The sequence below is a fragment of the Hydra viridissima genome, unplaced genomic scaffold (assembly GCF_058129835.1).
Source record: "Hydra viridissima isolate aposymbiotic clone 2 unplaced genomic scaffold, HvirCarnegie_v1 scaffold_4, whole genome shotgun sequence".
In the NCBI taxonomy this organism is placed as follows: Eukaryota; Metazoa; Cnidaria; class Hydrozoa; order Anthoathecata; family Hydridae; genus Hydra; species Hydra viridissima.
The window spans coordinates 15,814,374-15,834,540 of NW_028324303.1; the positions used below are offsets into that span (position 1 = coordinate 15,814,374).

At 30.7% G+C, this 20,167-nt stretch overlaps 3 protein-coding genes across 8 annotated transcripts; 1 reads left to right on the top strand and 2 right to left on the bottom strand.

Moving 5' to 3' along the window:
* The first annotated feature begins 7,390 nt into the window (after positions 1 to 7,390).
* LOC149890117 (uncharacterized) lies at positions 7,391 to 11,680 on the top strand. Of its 5 annotated transcripts, none has more exons than XM_090084569.1 (3): positions 7,391 to 7,795; positions 8,766 to 9,060; positions 10,627 to 11,680. In XM_090084569.1, the coding sequence occupies exons 2-3, from the start codon at positions 8,773 to 8,775 to the stop codon at positions 11,116 to 11,118; spliced, it is 780 nt and encodes a 259-aa protein (XP_089940695.1). In that variant the 5' UTR covers positions 7,391 to 7,795; positions 8,766 to 8,772; the 3' UTR covers positions 11,119 to 11,680. The 5 variants fall into 5 exon arrangements, 4 of the variants coding, with proteins under 4 accessions (XP_089940695.1, XP_089940693.1, XP_089940694.1 ...); XR_016451621.1 differs by lacking the exon at positions 10,627 to 11,680 and adding an exon at positions 9,342 to 9,787 and having other exon boundaries at positions 7,404 to 7,795; XM_090084567.1 differs by having other exon boundaries at positions 7,404 to 7,795; positions 8,833 to 9,060.
* A 1,578-nt stretch (positions 11,681 to 13,258) lies between these two features.
* Positions 13,259 to 15,424, bottom strand: LOC145186009 (sterile alpha motif domain-containing protein 3-like). 2 transcript variants are annotated; one of them, XM_090084573.1, is made up of 5 exons: positions 15,231 to 15,424; positions 14,849 to 15,055; positions 14,470 to 14,647; positions 14,162 to 14,244; positions 13,259 to 13,651 (listed from the first exon to the last, which is right to left on the bottom strand). In XM_090084573.1, exons 2-5 carry the CDS (start codon positions 14,984 to 14,986, stop codon positions 13,394 to 13,396), a joined length of 657 nt encoding a protein of 218 aa, XP_089940699.1. In that variant the 5' UTR covers positions 14,987 to 15,055; positions 15,231 to 15,424; the 3' UTR covers positions 13,259 to 13,393. The 2 variants fall into 2 exon arrangements, with proteins under 2 accessions (XP_089940699.1, XP_089940700.1); XM_090084574.1 differs by lacking the exon at positions 15,231 to 15,424 and having other exon boundaries at positions 14,470 to 14,613; positions 14,849 to 14,983.
* An 88-nt stretch (positions 15,425 to 15,512) lies between these two features.
* LOC149890118 (uncharacterized) lies at positions 15,513 to 19,319 on the bottom strand. The gene is made up of 5 exons (XM_090085225.1): positions 19,226 to 19,319; positions 19,159 to 19,162; positions 16,268 to 19,031; positions 15,813 to 15,974; positions 15,513 to 15,633 (listed from the first exon to the last, which is right to left on the bottom strand). Exons 1-3 carry the CDS (start codon positions 19,317 to 19,319, stop codon positions 17,216 to 17,218), a joined length of 1,914 nt encoding a protein of 637 aa, XP_089941351.1. The 3' UTR covers positions 15,513 to 15,633; positions 15,813 to 15,974; positions 16,268 to 17,215.
* Between the last annotated feature and the right edge of the window lie 848 nt (positions 19,320 to 20,167).

Here is a 20,167-nt window from a genome sequence, read left to right on the forward strand (position 1 = left end):
AACGTATTCGCTGCCGTAAGTGGTGTTCAAATATCGAAACGTTCTGCAGTACAGCTTGTAAAGAGGGATGGTCGCAGGAATAGAAGCAAGTGTGGAAATGAACGGTTGAATCCAATACGTGATGGCAGTAGCATTTCTGTTAACGAGTTGAATGGAGATGTCGTTTCTGAAAGGCATGTCCAACGTGAAATATCCTCCCAAGGAAGTGGTGCTAAACATGTTGCAACCTTGCAAAGAATTGGCGTAAAAAGCTCCCCCCAAAGGAGAAAAAAGCAAATCAGTAGCAAGACCTGTATTGTCCACACCGACTCCTTCTGTTGTTTCTGAATAGTTTCCCACATTGATCTCCCCGTCTGTAAAGACTCGAATGAAAACTTGACCTGGAATATTCGTGCCAGAGGCGCTGTATAATGCCAACCACAACCTTCTCAGCACACCAGATTTTCCAGAAAACGAAAACACAGGAGAAGTTGTTAACGCTGCCACTGTCTGAGACTTGAATCCCAAACTGGTGAAACTAGAGCTTGGAACGACACTGGTCAAACTCGATTTTTGCAACAGCAAGTTAACATAATTTTTTGTCGCTCCGTCTTGTGCGTTTGAAGGATCAGTCACGTTGATCAATTTGTGCGAATTCAAATCCAAATCTGTTGTACCTACAGTCGTTCCACCTGAAGCATGCGTGTCTACGTAATTTTTCGTAGCTGAATCTGAGGCTGATGTAGGTTCAGCTAAATTAATCAATTTATGAGCTGTCATGTTAGTGTCTACGTAAGAAATATTATTGTAAGCGACTTTGGTGTCTACATACCCTTTTGTCGCTGCGTCTTTTAAATTGGTTGGATCAGTTACATTAACCAACTTGTGAGAGTTCATGTCGATGATTCCTGTGATCGTACTAGATCCATCTGTTTTAACACATAGACTTGAGCTGACGTCGACGTAATTTTTTGTAGCAGCGTCGTGAAGATTGGTCGGTTCGTTCAAATTGATCGCCTTGTGAAAATTTAAATCCAAATCTGTAGTTCCCACTACAGTGTCAGTACCACCTGACGCATGCGTATCCACGTAATTTTTAGTAGCAGCATCGTGTGCGTTAGTCGGTTCACCCAAATTGATGATTTTATGAGAGTTGAAATCCATGTCTGCAGTGATGGTACTGTTTCCATCTGTTCTGACATAGAGATCACCTGTTATGGCTGATGATGAGGAAGGATCATAAAAATACCTTCCCAATTCAGTTCTTCCAAATTTGTCAATCATTTTATATAGACACGACTTTTTTTCACCAAAGTGTGTTAACAACGTTTTGAAAGTCATCCCCTTCCTGTAATTTTTTTAAAACATAAAGACACAAGTGACCACAATAAGATGTATCACCAAATTGAACTCTTTCACTGTTGTAAAAGACTGGACTTTTTAAATAATCAATGAGCTCAACAAGAGGAGGCTGAGCATAAGAGTCAAAGCTGTATTTTTTGTCTCCGTCTTTATACCAACAGATCCAATGAAATCCATCTGTGCTAGAATCTCCCGTGTTGACAATTCCACATTCTTTTTTTCTTGTCTTTTCTGGCAATTCATCCCTCACAAAAACACCTCTAAAGTTTTTAATTTTGAGCTTTTTCACAGCATCTATTAATTGAAAGTTGGTTAGAGGTTTGTTCGGTAGTACAATTCCTTCAACGTTGATCATTTTTTAAAATTCAGAAAAATTTTAAAAAAATTCGAAGAATTCCATGGAGTTTACATTTCATCATCGTCCGATTCTTTAACCTCTAAATCCAAGTCTTCACACATCATACTGCTATGAGAAAAAATTACATTTTTCACGATGGCGGCTTCTACCAGCTTAACTTGAATAGACACAATAGAAGGACCGATATACACCCCCTCAATTCTAAGTCCACCAATAGCATAACATTTTTGATTGAGGAAATTATGTCCAGAAGATCTGACTAAATTTCTATTATTACGTTCTCCTTTGATACCATTTTGTATATCAAGATCTGTTCTCTTTCTATGAAATACAGAAGTAATGAGTATTTCGTCTTTCTCATTTTTATTTATAAACATTTTAGCATAAAACACAGGAGCTGCTTCAGGATGATCAGGTTTATATTTTAAAATACTCAATTCGTTTGAATTAATTTGCTTTTTTCTTCCCCCTTTTTTAAGTTTGGCTGACAATTTATCCACTTCACCTCTAATAAACAAAGTAATCTTTTCCATTGTGCTAATAAACTTTTCTTCTTCTTCTGTCTTTCCCTTTTTAGCATCAAAACAAACGAAGGACATGGAATAACCAGTCAATTTTTGTGTTGCCGGATCTTTATTCTCACATACACCATACGAAAATAATATAGGTGTTCGTAATACAAGAGGACCATGTCCAGTTTGATAAGAATATTTTACTGGTACTTTTTGATATACGACTGGTTTTGTTGCCGCGTAAATTTCTCCAACTGATAATTTGCTCTCATCAAAACTTTCAATTGTAATAAAACTCATCTCTTTTATAGAGTAAAGATTTTTATTTAACTCAAAATCAAAAATTTTTTTTCACTGTATTATTTTTATAATTTACAAAAGCCTAATCCGAATTTGGCTTTGGCTTTGATGATGGGTTCGATGATTTTTCGCTCGCTTATTTCTCTCTGAGTGGGATTTTGTATAGAGTTCATTTCTTCAAGCATCATTCGATCTGCTAAATTTCTGTTTTGCTTGTCGTTAAAATACTTGTAAGCTAAATCGTGGTGATATGCAGCATTGTCCACTCTATCCACCGGTTTGCTCCAATCTTGATACATGTCTGTGGAAGTGAGTCTTTTATCTAAATTGGTTCCAGGCCCTGCAAAATTCATACCTGGAACGTGCATTTCTCCTGGAAACTTTGCCCATGGAAGTTTTATTTTGTTAGAGAGTTTGTTGATCGATTCCACCAAGTCTCCTCCACTAAGCGCATGCGTAGAAACAAATTTGTTCTTTGTGATTCCACAGATGACGCAAGTTCCTTTAAGCATATTTCTATTGCTTTTGCTTATAGCATGGTGCAAGTTGTCCGTTTTTATATTCAACATAATAAAAAATGGAAGTGATTGATTTGTCATGGAATGTAAATAAAAGCAAAAGGAAAAACAACAAACTTTTACCTAGAAGTATACGTGGAATCATTATTGGAAAATCAGGTTGTGGTAAAACGACGCTGCTACTCAATTTACTTTTAAGACCTGGCTGGCTAGACTATAATCATTTACAATCATTTACAAGTGTTTGGAAAATCTCTTTTTCAACCGGAATATAAAATATTAAAAAACTCGTTCGAGAAGAAATTACCGAAAGAGGTTATTCTTGATTTGTTTAACATTCAAAGCAAAATTGAACAATTAAACGTAAGTCCTGAATGTGTTATTGATGAAATTTCAAAAAAATGGAATAACACAGAGGATATGGAATGTCAATTTTTCGAAACAGCAGACGATGTGCCAGAACCAGAAGATCTTGATTCATCCAAAAACAATTTAATGATCTTTGATGATTTACAATTGACCAAACAAAACAAGTGTGAAAAATACTATATCCGAGGAAGACATTCTAACGTCGACTGCTTTTACCTCGCTCAAAATTATTTTATGCTGCCTAGACAAACCATCCGAGAAAACGCTAATTTCATTTGCTTGTTTCCTCAAGACTCGAAAAACATTAACCACATTTACCAAGATCATGTTTCAAGCGATATGAAAATAGAAGAGTTTAAAAAGTTTTGTAAATATTGTTGGTCTCAACCTCACGGATTTGCAGTCATTGAATTATCCTCAAAAAAGGATTGTGGAAAATATCGAAGCGGATTTGACAATTTTTATTTTCCCAACTCTATATAAAAAGATGAGCGGATTTTATCTCCTTGCAAAAGCAAAAAAAGAAACTCCAACCGTAAGAAACAGCGTCATCCAAACTGAGTTTGACAACCCCATCGAATTCGAACCTAATAAAAAGTATGAAATGGCTCTTGTTGGTTTTGACACTGTTCACAGTTATACCAACATCAATTCGACAAATAATGTTTTCAGATACAGCCCCAACGCCGGTTCAAACAGCTACACCATTTACATCGAAGAAGGAGCGTATGAAATTAGCGAGATTAATGATTATCTTCAGAATGAAATGAAAAAACAAGTTGGAAACTTGTATAGAGCGGATGGTGTTGTTATCGGTGCAACCCTAACCACTTTAAGATCTACACTGAAATTTGGAAAACCTGGATCTACAACAAAATATTGGGTGGATTTCAACGTGAATAACAGTTTAGCCACTGTTCTTGGATTTAATAAAGCAGAATATACCTATGTAGAGAAAAAAGAAGATCCGACAGATCCGAATAAAGTAACAAGTTATATTGACTATTACGAGTCTGAAGCACTTTCGAGAATAGACGATGTGACCATCATCAGAATCACAAACGATGTTATCGGAGCATCTTATGATAACGGAAAAAGAACATCTGACATTTACTCTTTTCATCCTGACTCTCCTCCAGGCTACAAAATTAGCGAAAAATCTTTTCACTTGATATACTTGCCCATCATGGTGGGTAGAATTTCAAGAATGGAAACAAGAATTGTAGATCAAAACGGTAATTTAATCGACTTTAGAGGTGAAGACATTATCCTCAGATTTCACGTTAGAGAAAGAATAACCTCTGTGCTTCAAGACCTTTTTACGAGTAGCGCAGTTCAACGATAATTTTTTTCTTTTATTTAAAAAATGAGCAACTACCAAAAAGTAAAAATAAACATTTCACAAAGTCAATCTGACAAAATTAAAAAAGCCATTCAAGAAAAGACTGATGTCAATATAAGACTATCTCATTCAGATCTAGAAGGTGAACATGTTCTCGCTATCACTAATGCGCAATTGAACAAAATTAGAAAAGCGTATGAAACTGGAAAAGGAGTCACTCTTAAACTGAGCAAAAAACAAATATCATACAACTCGAAAGTTGAAGGTGGATTTATCGGAGCTCTTTTACCGTTATTAGGTATGATAGGCAGCACTCTTGCCACAAAAGTAGTCCCTGCTCTAGCTACTGGATTGCTAGCAGGTGTAGGTTCTTCTGCTGGCTCTGCTATGGTTGATAAAATTGCTGGAAGAGGAATCGTTTACTTGAAAAAGAATGGAAATGGAATGAAAATGACTGCTGCAGGATCAGGAATCTTTTTAAGACCTTGGGTAAAACCTACTATTGGTGAAGGACTCTTTGTTAAAAATGGAAAAGGCTATCAATCTATTGGATTCGGATTATTGCTCGGTCCAAACTCACCCTTCTCAAGCATTCCTTTTTTAGGTGCTATTCTCTAAAAATTCGAAGAATCTGAAAAATCAGAGAAAATACACTTTTATCGTTCCAATCTCTCCTATCGATGAAATCATCAACGTCTCCCCAATAAACACATCCAACACGCTTGAAAAAGAAACTATTTTTAAAACTCGATACAACTGCTCAGACCTACGCACTAAATCCACCTTCAATTCATCTTCAGTTTCTTCTCCAAACTTAAAGCTCTCAGTAAATACACCGCATGTCTCCATTGAAAATATCAACAACCCTTTCTCTAAACACACTCTAAATTCAGACGTAGGCTTTATCATCTTACACATATCTCTAAACCTCAAAGCCGAAATTCTTCTCTTTAACAAAAAAGAATAGCGCTCACTCAAATTCACGTTTTGAACGCTTTCTATCGCCACCTTAATATTATACGCAAACTGGTCTAAAGATCTCACGGAGATTTCCAAACTTCCCGCATTCAAAATCGACAAAGTCAACTCGCAACTACTTTTCACCGTTTTAAACACCTTGCTTATATAACTCTCAACACCTACATACAACGGTTCCTCAAAATCAAACACGTACTCGTCAAACCGATCTGAAAAAAGCTCCACTTCAAACATTAAATTTATCGTTGTTTTTGTTTTCACACAAATTCCTTCTTTACTTATCTTCAAACACACCATCTTCATATTATTGAACAAAAGATCAAACAACGCTTTCATTTCACCTGCATGCTTTGTTCTCGCTAAAAACATTTTTTAAAAAAAGAAAATGTTTTTAAATCATTGTTCTCTAATTTTGCTCATATTAAAATTTGCTTTCGTAATCTTAACTATATTTTCATTATAATCATGAGCAATCTTTTTTACTGAATTACCATACACTAAACTTCTATTCAATGATTTTTTAATTTCAACACAATGATATGAATTAATTACAGATTTTAATCTTTTTAAAACTTCTTCGAATGGCATCATTTGAATCATTTCTATAAATGCATTTTTAACCGACTTTGGCAGTTTTCGAACATTTTTTTCAAATTTAAGATATTTTCTTGATTTCTCAATATAACAACTCAAACAACTCAACAACCTCTCCACCACTAAGAATCTCAATAAGACTAAATTCATCTATTTCATCCATTTTTTAATTATATAAGAAATTTATTTAACTCAAAAATCAATTTTAAAAATCTTAATCAACAAAGTCGCACTCAGCGCTAACGACGACAAAAGAATTATTAAAGATGATAAGATAAGCACGTTGGCTATTGGACACTACAAACTAAGACCTTGTTTTAAATTTATGGATTATGATCAAGTCTTTGCTCTGGAATAGCTTACGGAAAGAAAGGTAAGTCAACACATCAATGTCCCTGAACCCCTTAAGTATGCAAAAAACTATCAATGGCCGGGAATCAATATGTCGGAAAATCAACATTATTATGCAAAAAACTATCAATGGCTCAGAATCCGCATTTCCTAGTAGTAAGAGAAAATAAAAAAAAATAAAAAAAGCACAAGTATTAAATCATTATTAGCAATAATCCTTATATAAGTCACGGAGTCAAAACCAAGATAACTTAAAAACGTCTACAAAACGCAAGTTAAATACCCGTCTTCACGGAGACCAAACGAAGATTTCTATAAGAAGTCTAGAATGCGCTTGTGCCGGCAGGGAATGTCTTAATCAGTGATGAAGATCAATGATTTAATGTTTATACATCTTATATGCTTCTACAATTCGACATAAATAGAATCTCTGTAGTTAGACGTTTTTTTTTTATGTCTAATATTCGTCTAAAATATACGCGTCTGCGATGTCTAACATTTGTCTAAAATATACGCGTCTACAAATTAGAGTACTCTTAGATGGTCTAAAAGACGTCATTTCCCTGCTGGGTAAATCATGTCTGAAATAAAAGATTAGTCATAGTTATTCAAAATATAAATATTAATCATAATTATTAAAAAAAAGTCTAAGTTTATGGTCCATTCAGTACAACTCTCCCCTACTGTTTAGCTTTTTTTGAATAATTAATGAGAGCTTCCAACTTTTGCAACTTCTTTTGTCATTGTCATTTGTTAAATTGTAAAATATGAAAAAAAAGTATATAGTTTATAAAGTATGTTTGTCAGTGTAAAATTTGTTTTAATCATTATCATTTTGGTATTATGTTATATTGAACTTTTTTTGGTCATCTTTGATCGGTCAATAATCCTTAATAACGTCTACAAGCGTTGGACTTCCATTAATGAAAGCCACTATGCTTCCAACAGTCACTTACTCGATGAAAACATTCAAAAGCTGCTTAACAATCCAATATATTTGTATTTTAATTTGACGGCTCCCATTAAAAGAGAAAAGCTCCAACTTTTAGTTCTGATAACATCTTCTCCCCGGAATTTCGATAGAAGAATGGCAGTTCGTAATTCGTGGATGAAGCGATGCCGATCTTCAAAGGTGAACTTTGTAATTTTATTTTTCATAATGTAACATTTAAAATTTAGGAATTTTTGTTTTATCGGGTTTTTTCCAGTCTCATGCAAGAAAAAGGGGCTTCTATGTCTTTAAGGTATACTAAATGCAACAAGCAGTGAAGTATAATAAGTAGAATAAACTTGCAATAAAATAAGCATTAAGTAAGCATTCAGTGGCGGTAAAAAGGAACAATGTTTTCATAACAAATTTATTGAATTAAGGTGAGTACTTTTGAAATAGATAAAGACGGAAGTTTTTTAAAGTTTCTTTCCAAAGTGAAACAGGATTTTTTCCCAAAAACTTAACAACTCCTCGCATGGCACAAATTTTTTAGTTACACCAAAAACTAATGGCTTGTCGTAATTCATCAAAAAACCCCCTCCCACGTTCCCATAGATATGCTAAAAATAAAATAAGCGTCCATTAAGATTAAAGGAAAATCGTTAAAAATTAATCTCAAATTTAAATTTGGGAAAATGATGTTGTGTTGCAATAGCTCATCAGTGACGTGCATTCCTTTTCACTGATTCAAGTTTCCTTCAAGTAAAAGTTATGTTGAACAATTTGGTTTTACCATATTTGCAAACTAAACTTTTTATATTTGTGCGATAAAAGTTGTTACGGTAAAAAAGCTGCAAATAACAATACTTTGTAAACCGTGTTCTTCTAAGTTGGTTCCAGCTAATAGATTTTAAACAGATGTTTCTGAACGATATTGATGCCGAACCACTTTAATTTTGGAACCTTAATTTTGGTTAAACTTGTTTTCTTTCTTTTAAATATTTATAAAAGAAAAGCCATACAAAGTTTTTTGATTATAAATTTTTAATTAATAATATAACTCAGATATGTAAAAGTATTACATACAACATGTGGGGAGGCTACACATACTAAAATCTTCTTTCATTAAAACATTTTTCGGTTTCAACTATTTTAAGATTATTTTCTTTAGGGTTCAAATGTGTATGTTTGCCACAGATAAATTAGATCCAAGCCATGCTCTATTTTCTAATCTTCAGGCTGAACAGAAGATGTACGGTGACTTAGTATTCCATTTGTCTATGAGCCCAATGGATTTTGGTGGGAGGCTGCTTTATCAACTTGTATGGAGCTACATAACTTATGATTACAACTTTCTATTGCACTTAGACGATGATTATTATTTATCCTTGGATCGTCTAGTAACAAATCTACCACTTTATCCGAAAATGATCCAATACGGCTATTGTCATTGCTTGGAAAATATTGTAAGACCCACAATAAATTGTTGATATATTTTATAAGATGCTGCAGTAACTAACATAGCTCTTATAAATTTAAAGTCAATTTAAAAGGCTATAACTAGAAATAGGATGGAAATAAATCTTTTTATCTCACTTTATTAGAAAACTAACCTTTAAAGTTACTCAGCAAGTCTTTAAAGTTTTCCAGCAAGTTCTACTGATGTTTTAAAGTCAGTGAATTTTTTACTGATAATTCTTCTAATTTTAAAGTGAGAATATCAAAACGAATTATGCTTATAATTTAGCTAAAGATAACCAATACCACTGAATAAATAGATGATTTGCACTCTGAAAAAAACAAGTTTCGAACCATAAACTCTGCACTGAGATACTTATCAATGGGCATTAGATATCACAGAAATTTCATATTGCGTTTTATTTCTCTAAATCTGATTGATGTTCGTAGTGTTCCCACAGACAACTACGTTGCCAACGTTGGAATTTTCAAGTTTCATTTAGAGGAATGTAACTTTGTAATGTACATTATAGCAGTACAAATAGATTCATGAGCTGTCATTCGTAACATTTTTTATGATAAAGGAATGAATTAACCTGGTAATTTTATTATCAACTACATTTGCAAAAACTTTCAGAAGTTTTGTAGCAATAAATTTATAGGAACTGAAAGAGGAAATAGAATAGTTCCAACTTTTATTCAAATAGCGGACGAACCATTCTTTCTTATTTCCTTGCTGAGTTTACCCAAATTACTCATTGCTCATGTACACAAACATCTGATGCAAAATTTCTTTCGCAGAACTCTAAAGATATTGTTTAGAACCAAGAACATAGAGACTGCGGTATTAGGTTCCATAAAAAAAGTACTTTTTACCATTACACGAAAAATTGATACAAACTCTTTAGGAATAGATGAATTGGTTGTATAAAAAATTATTAGTTTAGAACGTAACTTGGTTCTTTTTGGTATTTACTTCTAATCAAAATTAATTTTTATTGTTATACATGGCTTCATAAATAATCTACACCACAGGCTAAAAAAATTTAAATAAATACACCGCAGGCTAAAAAACTATCTATTCTTGAAACGCTGCATAGTGTAATTTAAGTTTTTTTTAATATTGTCTAAAAAAACCGGTCTGTAATTTAGAATCTGACATTTACACTATTTAAATGTCTAAACACGAAAAGTTATAAACTTCGATATAAAAATATGCAATACCAGTTTACCTTGTGTAACCTTGCTTAACCCTGGATTATACTGCACAAAAATGTTATTTAATTAAACCCGCAATATTTATTCAAAGCAGCAATTTTTTTCAAAATTTTAAGGTTCATAAAGTTTCAGTTTAATTTGAAAAAGATGTTGGTAGGAAGATAAAGTTTATGTTCTATTAATTAATTTTTTTGACTGCAGCATCATTACATGTTTTTATTCCTTATAAACTATGAGTTCGGTTCATTTTTTTTGTCACTGCATTTCAAATGCTCTATATTAGGTTATTTTGAGTTTTGTAAATATTTTATTTACTTAATATCTATGAGAGAAGTATTAGTTCATTTCAATTTTAGCTCCGTGTTGATGAGGGTTTCGTTTTATTTTCAAAAGATGTCATATTGAAAATGTTAAATCAATCTGAAGAACAAATGATTTGTCACCAATACGGAGATCAACAAACAAGCCTTTGGAATAATGCTATTCCAATTGCAGAAGAATATAGTTGTTCTACAGTGATTCATCATGATCCTCCGGCACAATTCATCCCAGAGTTTACAAATTTTAAAAACGCAAGTTCTTATTTCATTGCAATTCATGGCTGCTCACCAAATTTAATGATAAATCTTTGGTTTAATGATCTTTCTGCTATTTCAAAAAATAGCGAACCATTTAAAAAAGATGAAAAATGCAACATTAAAAACCTGCTCAATGATACATATTCATGTCCGCAAAGTAAGTCATTTGATTACAGAGTATTTCAAGGTCCCTGGTTTGCAGAGCCTCATTTGTGCAAAGAACATTTTGTTTGGGGATCTAATCAAAGCTATAATGGTCGATTGGGATAAATATTACATTTACAAATAACATGTGGTTTGTCTCTATTTTTTTGTATAAACAAAATTGATCAAAATAAAATATGCCATTTCATTTTTACAGATTGTTTTTTTTTTTTTAACGAAATACTTTAATTCTTTTTTATTTATTTCTTTAGTTTATTTTATTAAAGGCTTCTGTCTTATCCCTTAAGAAGCAACCTGTTTAAAACTTATGATTATATATAATTTGTTAGTTAAAACTTGTATTAGTGGGTGTTTCCTTAAAAATGAAGCTATAATAAATTATTAAAAAACGAATATAGATATGTTTTTTTTTTAATTAAGCATTAGTTTATTTTGCAGGACCAACTTACATTTAACATTTTTAATCATTTCTCTTTTGGTAATCCTTTAGGACGAACTGTAATTGATCTTCTATTAGCCAAGATTTATAATATATCAAAAACAAACAAAATAAAGATTATAAAAAATTTTTTTTGTTGAATGAAACAGGAATTATATTTTTTCAATTAACGCATTGTATAAATTTTTTTTTCTTTTTTTGACACCAATCAACACTATTTTCCATTCATTAATGACTTTTTTTTTCTTTTCCTTTATTAATGAGTAATATTTTAATGTTGCGTGTGTTTGATCTCTTTTTTTCATTTTTCTATACTTTGATAATTCACCTCGAACAATGATACTGATAATGATGCTGTTTTAACCGCACTCAATGATAATTTTGTATCACAAGAACATCAAGCTCTTCTTGAGATACAAAATTATCATTGAGTGCCATTAAAGCAGAATCATTAACAGTAATTAGCTTTGCCTCTGCAATCTTCTTTATCTTTTCATGTTTTTCAACCTTTTTAATCGTATTTTTGTTTATAAACACACCTAATATGTTTAGAAATCCTAAACCAAAAGCTGTTCTTCAATTGCTATTACAATTGCTGCTGCAACAACAGTGGATAATAGTTAAGTACCAACAACAACTAATCCAATAGATACAGCTGTTAGAGCTGTATCTGTATTGCTAATCCCATTTAAAATTCTAACATATTTTTTACTCAATTTTTCTTTTATTATTTGCTCTGATTCTAACGAATGTTGAACTTCGTTAATCATTTTGTAATCTTGGATTTTTAGATCCATAAACACAATCACTTATCACATCCTGCTTCGGAGCACTTGGCAGTGTTGTATGCAATTTTCATTTTGTCTCCGTCTCGTATATCTCATCGCACATCTCATCTTCTTTGCAAATTTATTCATCTTTAACTTATTTCTTTTTTTGATAAGTCTATATGCAAAAACTTTTAAATTCATTTTTATGTTAGTACTAACGTAGTGCTTCACATATTTTGTATATATTTATGTAAAAAATATTTTTATTGTCTCAAGCTAAACACATTTCTCTTCTCATTGAATCAATAAGAAATAGTTTATCAAGAAGTCTACACTGTAAAAAAAAAGGGTTTTTTAAATAGCTCTAAAAGGTTTTTTACTTTGTCCCGAGGGTGGAACCCTTTAAGGGTTTTCTAGAAAACCCTTTTTTTAAAAACCCTTTTTTTTCTTCTGGAGAACCCTTTTTTAGCTTGTATTTTCGTTTTTAATTTGAATTTTAAATTATTCAATGATTTTTTATATTACGCAATAAGGGTTTCAAGCACGTTTAAAGTTGGTTCAGTAATATTATACTTAGGATAGATTGAATATACACTTTAGTTAAAACATTTAATTTATACATACTATTGCTTATATGCAAATGTTTAGATTCTATAACTCCACTGTAATTTTGCATGCAATATGAAAACTCAATAAAGAAAATTCTGTAATAATGTCTAAAATCTTATAACATCAAAGTAATATACAGTAAAGTTTACATTAAATAAAAAAACTTTTACAATAACCAGAGACAAAACGAAACAAATTGGAAAATAACGTTAAAACTATTATATATAATAGTTCATATTAGCTTCATATATGAAACTATTACTTACAAATTGATACAAACTTTCTGCTACAAATTGAACTATTATAACTATTATATTCCTACGTTAAAAGTATTTTTCTATTTAAATATATTTATTATTCCTACGTTAAGAAGTTTATTACTATACCGTTAAGACTTATTTTCACAAATTAAATCAAGAAATCGCCTGGTAGTACAAAATGTAATAAAATTTAGAAATATTGCAAATATTCAAATATGAGTTTATTAGAATTTAGTGACAAAAAAACAAATTAATTATAAAGATTAACAACAAAAACATACAAAAAACAAAAGTCATAAATATCAGTGCAAAAGGCGGTTGCCCCACTTGCTGACAATATTTGGCACTTTTCCTTTACCACCGAGAAGCACTTTTTCTAAAAATTGACATGTATTGGTCAATTCTTTTGGGAATTCAATGCTGAATATCCAAAACGCTGCAAACCATGCTTGAAAAGCCTCGGAAAAAGTGCAAATAGTTTTAGGAAACAAAACTTCCTTGTCGACTGATATATTCCACTTGTCGTCTTGTGGCAATATGACTGGACTAAGTGGTATTTCCTGTATAAATAAAGAAATAAATACAATAATTCATTTAATCAAAAAAATAAACCTGAAACAACTTTAATACAAAGTCCCTCTAATACAAAGCTCTTAAAACCATTGAATTTTTAAATTTCTTAATAATAACATTTCAATATAATAGAAATTATTCCAGACTCTTCACCTAAAGGACATCATCACTTTTTTAAATTGTGTCTATAGTATGAGAGTATTTACATAACTTACTTCCTCAAACCAGTTAATTTTTGCATTTCCTTAGATCTCCTTCTTAATATTTATTATTATTTTTCAGATCTTCTTTTTATTAAATATATATTAGTTTATACAGTTAAATATATAATAAATATATTAGTTTTTATAGTTAAATATGTAATAAAAAAATTAGTTTTTATGGTTAAATATATAATAAACATAATAATTCAGAATGGACTATAAACAAAGGACTATAGAAAATATGATCAAGTGCAATTTTCTAAATAATGTACAATGTACCAATAAACATCCTACCTGCTTTTGTAAGGGAAAAAACAATTCCTCCTTCTCCCCAAATAATGAGGGTAACAGCAATGTAACAAACATCACCTTCCAATCTAAAAGTATTTATATCTTTAATTGTAAATATATGCATAATAATACATTTGATAAAATTAGTAAATATAAAATAGCAGTATTAGCATACATGTGTAATGTATTAAAAAATGATCAAATAATTTTGAATTAATCAATATTTGCTAGTTACTAAACTCATGTAACTTATTGCCAACTATGTCTAGTCTTTTATTGTTGGAAATAAAATAAAAATAAATAAAAATTACCCTGTCGTTTACCATTGTCCAAAGTTTCTTCTAAATGTTTGTTTATCATTCTTGAATATTCACAATACCTTTTACATCTTTTGGCTGCTTCTTTGATTACCGCATCATAAACGGATAGAAGCTTCATTTCTAATTTGGTTACGTCTACACCATATAGCAAAATCACATCTGCTGTAAACTTTAATTTACAAAAGTCATTTGCAAAATTCATCTACATTATGATATTACATTAGAAATAAGCCAATACTTTATAATTAAAATGTTCATAAGGTAATAATTTTTATATAGTCTTTCATAACTGTCAAAAGAAAGTCATTGGAAATATTGAAAAAAATAAGTACATTTCATAAAAGAACATTAGTTCTTTATATAATCTTACAAAAGTATTTAGTCGTAAACATGGAAATTCTTCCAGAACTTCTGCAGTTGTGTGTGCATGGCAGAAAAGTTGTCTGTACCCACAAGTTCTTTTCATTTTATCTTTAATCATATCAAAGTTTGGTGTCAGTTTTTTCATTTCCTTTTTTAAAGCATCTTGATGTTTTTTTATGCTTATGTGATCCTCACCTTGTACCACATTAGCCAACTAATAAAAAGAAGTTATAGTTACAACTGTACATATAGAAGCATGTTATCTTACATCAATCAGCTGCCACTTGTTAGCAGTAACGAAAATATACATTATTGACATTTAAATAACATCATATTACAATAACTTTACGAGGATATAGCAAGTAATATCTATATACATTATTACATACCTTAACTCAAGCTGTTTTTGAGAGGGTGCTGTTGTCAGATTGATCAATTTCAACTTGATCTACTTTTCGTTTTCTTCCTGAAACACCAGGCCTTCCAAATTTTTCTCTTGTTACAGCAATTGAATTTTCGCTACAAAGAGGTTGTCTGTATTTTTTAAATTTCTTTTGAAGTGCTACTCTAATAGTATTCTAAACTCAAAATACCCATTTAAAAGGTGAATTAGACAATAAATTAAATTTTAAATATAATTTTTTTATTAAATAGATAATGACAAGTAAAAGTATAATCAATAATATATATATTGCTAATTGCATTACACTACTTCCATCATAATCAGCCAAAAAAGGATATTTTAATGTAACTGCTGAGCTAACAGCAGAGTATATTCTTCTGGTTGGATACCTGTATAAACAGTTTGTGATAAAATATTACAAAATATTTAATACTAATATTATAATATAAATGTAGAAAAGTAAAGAAAAAATAAATTTTAAAAATTAAAAATCAATGTAATAGAAATTGAGAAATGGCAAACTCAAAGTCAGCAAAGTATAAAACAAGAACAATAATTTTCAACTTACAAAATGTTACGTCTTTTTAAGTCATCAAATAGTGCATCAATTAAGAGCGCTTTGCTTTTTGAGCCTAAACCAAAACTAGCCTTGTCTTGACATTGTAGCTTAGCTATAACATTATCCGGAAAAAGTGGCAACTGATATACAAAAGGACATTCTTGCACTTGGCTAAATAAATGAAATAAACTATCACAGTAATTCAAGCAAACCAGAGTAATTTCCTTAAATTACTCTGATTTAAAATATCTCATTCAACTGTAATTTAATATGGGTAAAAATATAATTTATAACAATAAAATTCATTGTGAAATGCATAATAGTTCTTAAACACAAGTAATATACAAATATTAAAGTATTAATGTTAAATAAAAGTATGCAAATACTCTCATAAATTTAAATCAATCATAGAGTGTTATTATTTTTTAAAAAAATGTATATAAATTAAAAATATTATAACAAACCTATGTACACATTCTGCTTCTTCAATTTCTGAAAAACTGCCACTGTTTGTTGTTTCACCCTTTTCATTATTTACACTGATAACACTTGATACAACTGCAGTATAGGTAGATTTAGAATTAACTAAAGTTGCTGAAACAGATTGTTTTGTTGTTTTCAAAAGACGAATAAATCTTATCCGATCTTTTATTAAAGGTAAAAGCTCTGTTAGCATTGGCTCTGTAAGGTCACATAAATAGTCACCAGTTAATTCATGCCCTATTTCAAATAAACAATAAGGACAATAATTTTACTAAACATACATAAGTTTCAAATAAACAAACTACATAAAGTAAACAAACTAAATAAGTATTCAAATAATCATGTCCTTAAATTGAAGAGCAAGATGGATGCATAACACTATATCTCATGCTCACATACTGATAGTTGTTGAATTTAAAATAGTCATGCCGATTAAAATCAATAAAACATCCTGTTCTGCAAACTGTCCACTCATTTTCATCCAAAACTTGATAAGAATGCAAATGATGTGAAAAACAATTTGGTGTCAACAGGTGTCCACATAACAACCAACAGTCGCGTAAACAGACAATGTATATGACTTTAAAAAAAATTGGGACAGTTTCTTCTGTAACAGTATGCAGCACATACACTGCTTTAATAGAATAGCAAATACTATCAATCGATATTGATTTCGCTATAACAATGGTTTCATTCCCTTCTATATCTAAATTAAGTAACAATATTATAGCTTCTTGTACTTTAACATCCAAGTTACGAAAAAATCTAGGTACATTTCCAGACACAGTATAATTAGGTAAAAGCATATCATCTGTCAACATTTCCCAGCACTGCAACATTTGATGACACTTTGATAATGTTTTGGTAATATTCTTGAAACATCGTCCATTTGAGGCAGCTTTTTTAAAATACTGATGTTTAGATTCAAATCATAAACACCAAAAATTTCGTAAAGGCCCAAAAAGACGTATTAGGCGAGGGTAATGAACAAGCATGTGCATTTTTGGAATAATATATTCAGAACCAAATAATTCAGAAAATGTTTTCAAAAACATAGCAACTAATTCTTCTAACATGTATATACTGTCACTGTCTACAATTGGGGCAATAACAATGTCACATATTTCGCGAAGTATAAGATAAACCTCCCAGCCAATATTTCCCTCTGGTACATCATTACCGACTAATTGCAAAAACAGTAGGAAAAGTTCTAATTTCTGTACAGCTGTTCCATTTATGTGCGCTCTATCTGATGCAATTTTTTTAGGTAATTGGCAAGGGCGATTAGACGAATTAGTTAAATGAATTTTGTTTATAGAATCATTTATAATATTTATTGATAATGTATTACAAGTGTGTAACAAATGTTTGATAACACATTTCAAAGTTACTGGAATAATACCTTCAAATAAGTCATGCATTACATCTGGAGGGAAAGCTGTAAGTACATCAAAGTTATCCAACTCTAAAAAGTCACACTTTTTGTTAACACCATACACATTCTTGTTTGCTGCATTATCAGTTATAGCAGCTAAGTGATATTCATGAATTTTCGGTGTTCTGAGACAAAGAGTGCTTTCACTAAAGTTATTTCCAATTTCTGACTTGTCCACCATACAGAAACGACAAATTCTTCCAGTATGGAAATACTGCTGAAATCCTCCTATAGCATGAGCTGAAAGCATATCAGCCGATATACCTGTAAGTTTTCCTTTTAAACGTTGGCATAATCCATTGACGGAAACCTCAATTCCTTCTCTTTGCAGTACATTTAAATCATATATTAATGGACTAAGAACTTCAGTGTAGTCATATTTGGCCATTTTTATAAATTTATGTTCAATTAATAAAGCCAAATGAATAAATTTTTGCTTTGAACGAAACTCAGATGGAATATTACCTAACAAAAAATAAAATGCAGTCACTTTATGCTTCCCTTGCTTAACTCCTATTGGATTGCAAAGCTCAACTTCATCTACATATAACTGAATCTGCAATGCACTTGGATTTTCAGAAAAAAAATTGTCACTATGAAAAAGTTCACTGTCACAAAAAGATGTCATAAAATCATTATTAGAAAGAGACTGATTGTAACTGTCACCCAAACAGTTGTAAACATCTTCATGGAAAACTAATTTTGATAAAACTTCCAGAATTGGAATGTATTGAAAAACAGCAGTTGTATTATTTATTCTAAAATCTATTTGTCTAGGCATTGCAATCATACTTTTACTTTTCAATAATCCTATTAGTCTATTTTCATTTGAAGACATCTTGCCCATGAATTGCAGCAATCTTTCTGTGTCTGTTATATGTGCCCAATCATTGTCTAGTGGCAAAATATTATTTTTGAGTAAATATTGACATATAACATCCTTAAAACTACTTAGTGTAATCAAAAGTAGGTTTTGTATATCTTTTGCAATTTCTGCATGAACAGAAGCTGGAAGTATGTGAACTTCTCTGAGTCGCAAAAGAAGAAACGCAAAATGTTTTTCCAAAATATTAAGCATATCAATAATACTATTACATTTAAAGTCTTGGTCTAATTTTTCATTATTTTGATCATTTGATTCTTGGGTTGTTTCAGATGAATCTATGATATCATTTTTATAATTTCTACTCCCCTGATCACTTTTATTATCATTATACCAACTTCTTAATAAATTACTGTGTTTTCGTTGAACATGTTTTTTTAGACTATCAGCACTTTTGAAAGTTTGCTTGCATGCACTTGAAACACATCTAACGTAAAAAAGAGGCTAATTTTCATGAAACAAGATAAGATGTCGCAAATACTTTCCAAATGAAAAATAGTTGTTGCCACATTCACAAAGAAATTGGGGCATGTTTGGCTATTGTATATTATAACGAATCTGCAATGTAAACAGTACAATTAAAGTGTTTACTATAAAATGCATAATAACAAAAAAAATTACTTTCAAATTCGGCTGCAGTTTGTTCATTAAATCCATTATCTATCAGCCATTTGGCTACTTCTGCAGGTGACCAGTTTTCAATATTTGCAGACATAATTCCTTAACAATATTATTAATTCTACTTTAAATTTTAACTCTTCTTTAAAAACTTAAAAGAATTACATTGACCTATAAGAACCTCACAGATAAATCGGTTAACTTAAAAAATATACTCTTTTGCGTATTCTACTTTAAAAATTTTAACTAAATACAATTTTAAATATAATACAATAAAATAAATACTATTTATTTTATTTAAAATATCATATTGCTAAGCAATTGTAATTCTATTTTAAACCCTTTCTATTTTTATCCTTCTTTTATTATGCCTCGATATCAATAAACGACACGCGGTATTTATTGGTTTCTTATGTTTCACCACGAAAAATCCTTTGCCAAAGGGTTTTCTTATAGAACCCTTTCAAAAAAACCTTTTTTTACACACCAAAAGGTTTTCTAGTGGTAGAAAACCTTACGCGAGTGTAAAAAAACCTTTTGCGAAACCTTTTTTTTTACAGTGTACCTTCTAAAGAGAGGTTGTGTACTAATTTTTTTTTACCAAAAATAAAAACAACTTCTTATCATCTTTTACCCCCTTTTTCTAGTCTTTAACATGATAATCGCAGTTTATCTGTTATTTCTTTATCCTAACCATTACGGTAAAGTTCTGTTCACGTGTCACTAGCTCTTATATCAATCTCTTTTCTATGACTTGTTCTCATATCAATCTCATTTAGTGCTTTTACTGTAATTTTTTGAACAGTCTCATTAGCGATTGGTGCAGAGTCATAAGTGAAAGACCTGAGATAATTGAAAGACTGTCATATTTTCTACTAACTCCAGTCATGTTTGTTACAAACTTCATTTCATGTTTGATATGTTTTAATCTTGAAAACGTTGTTT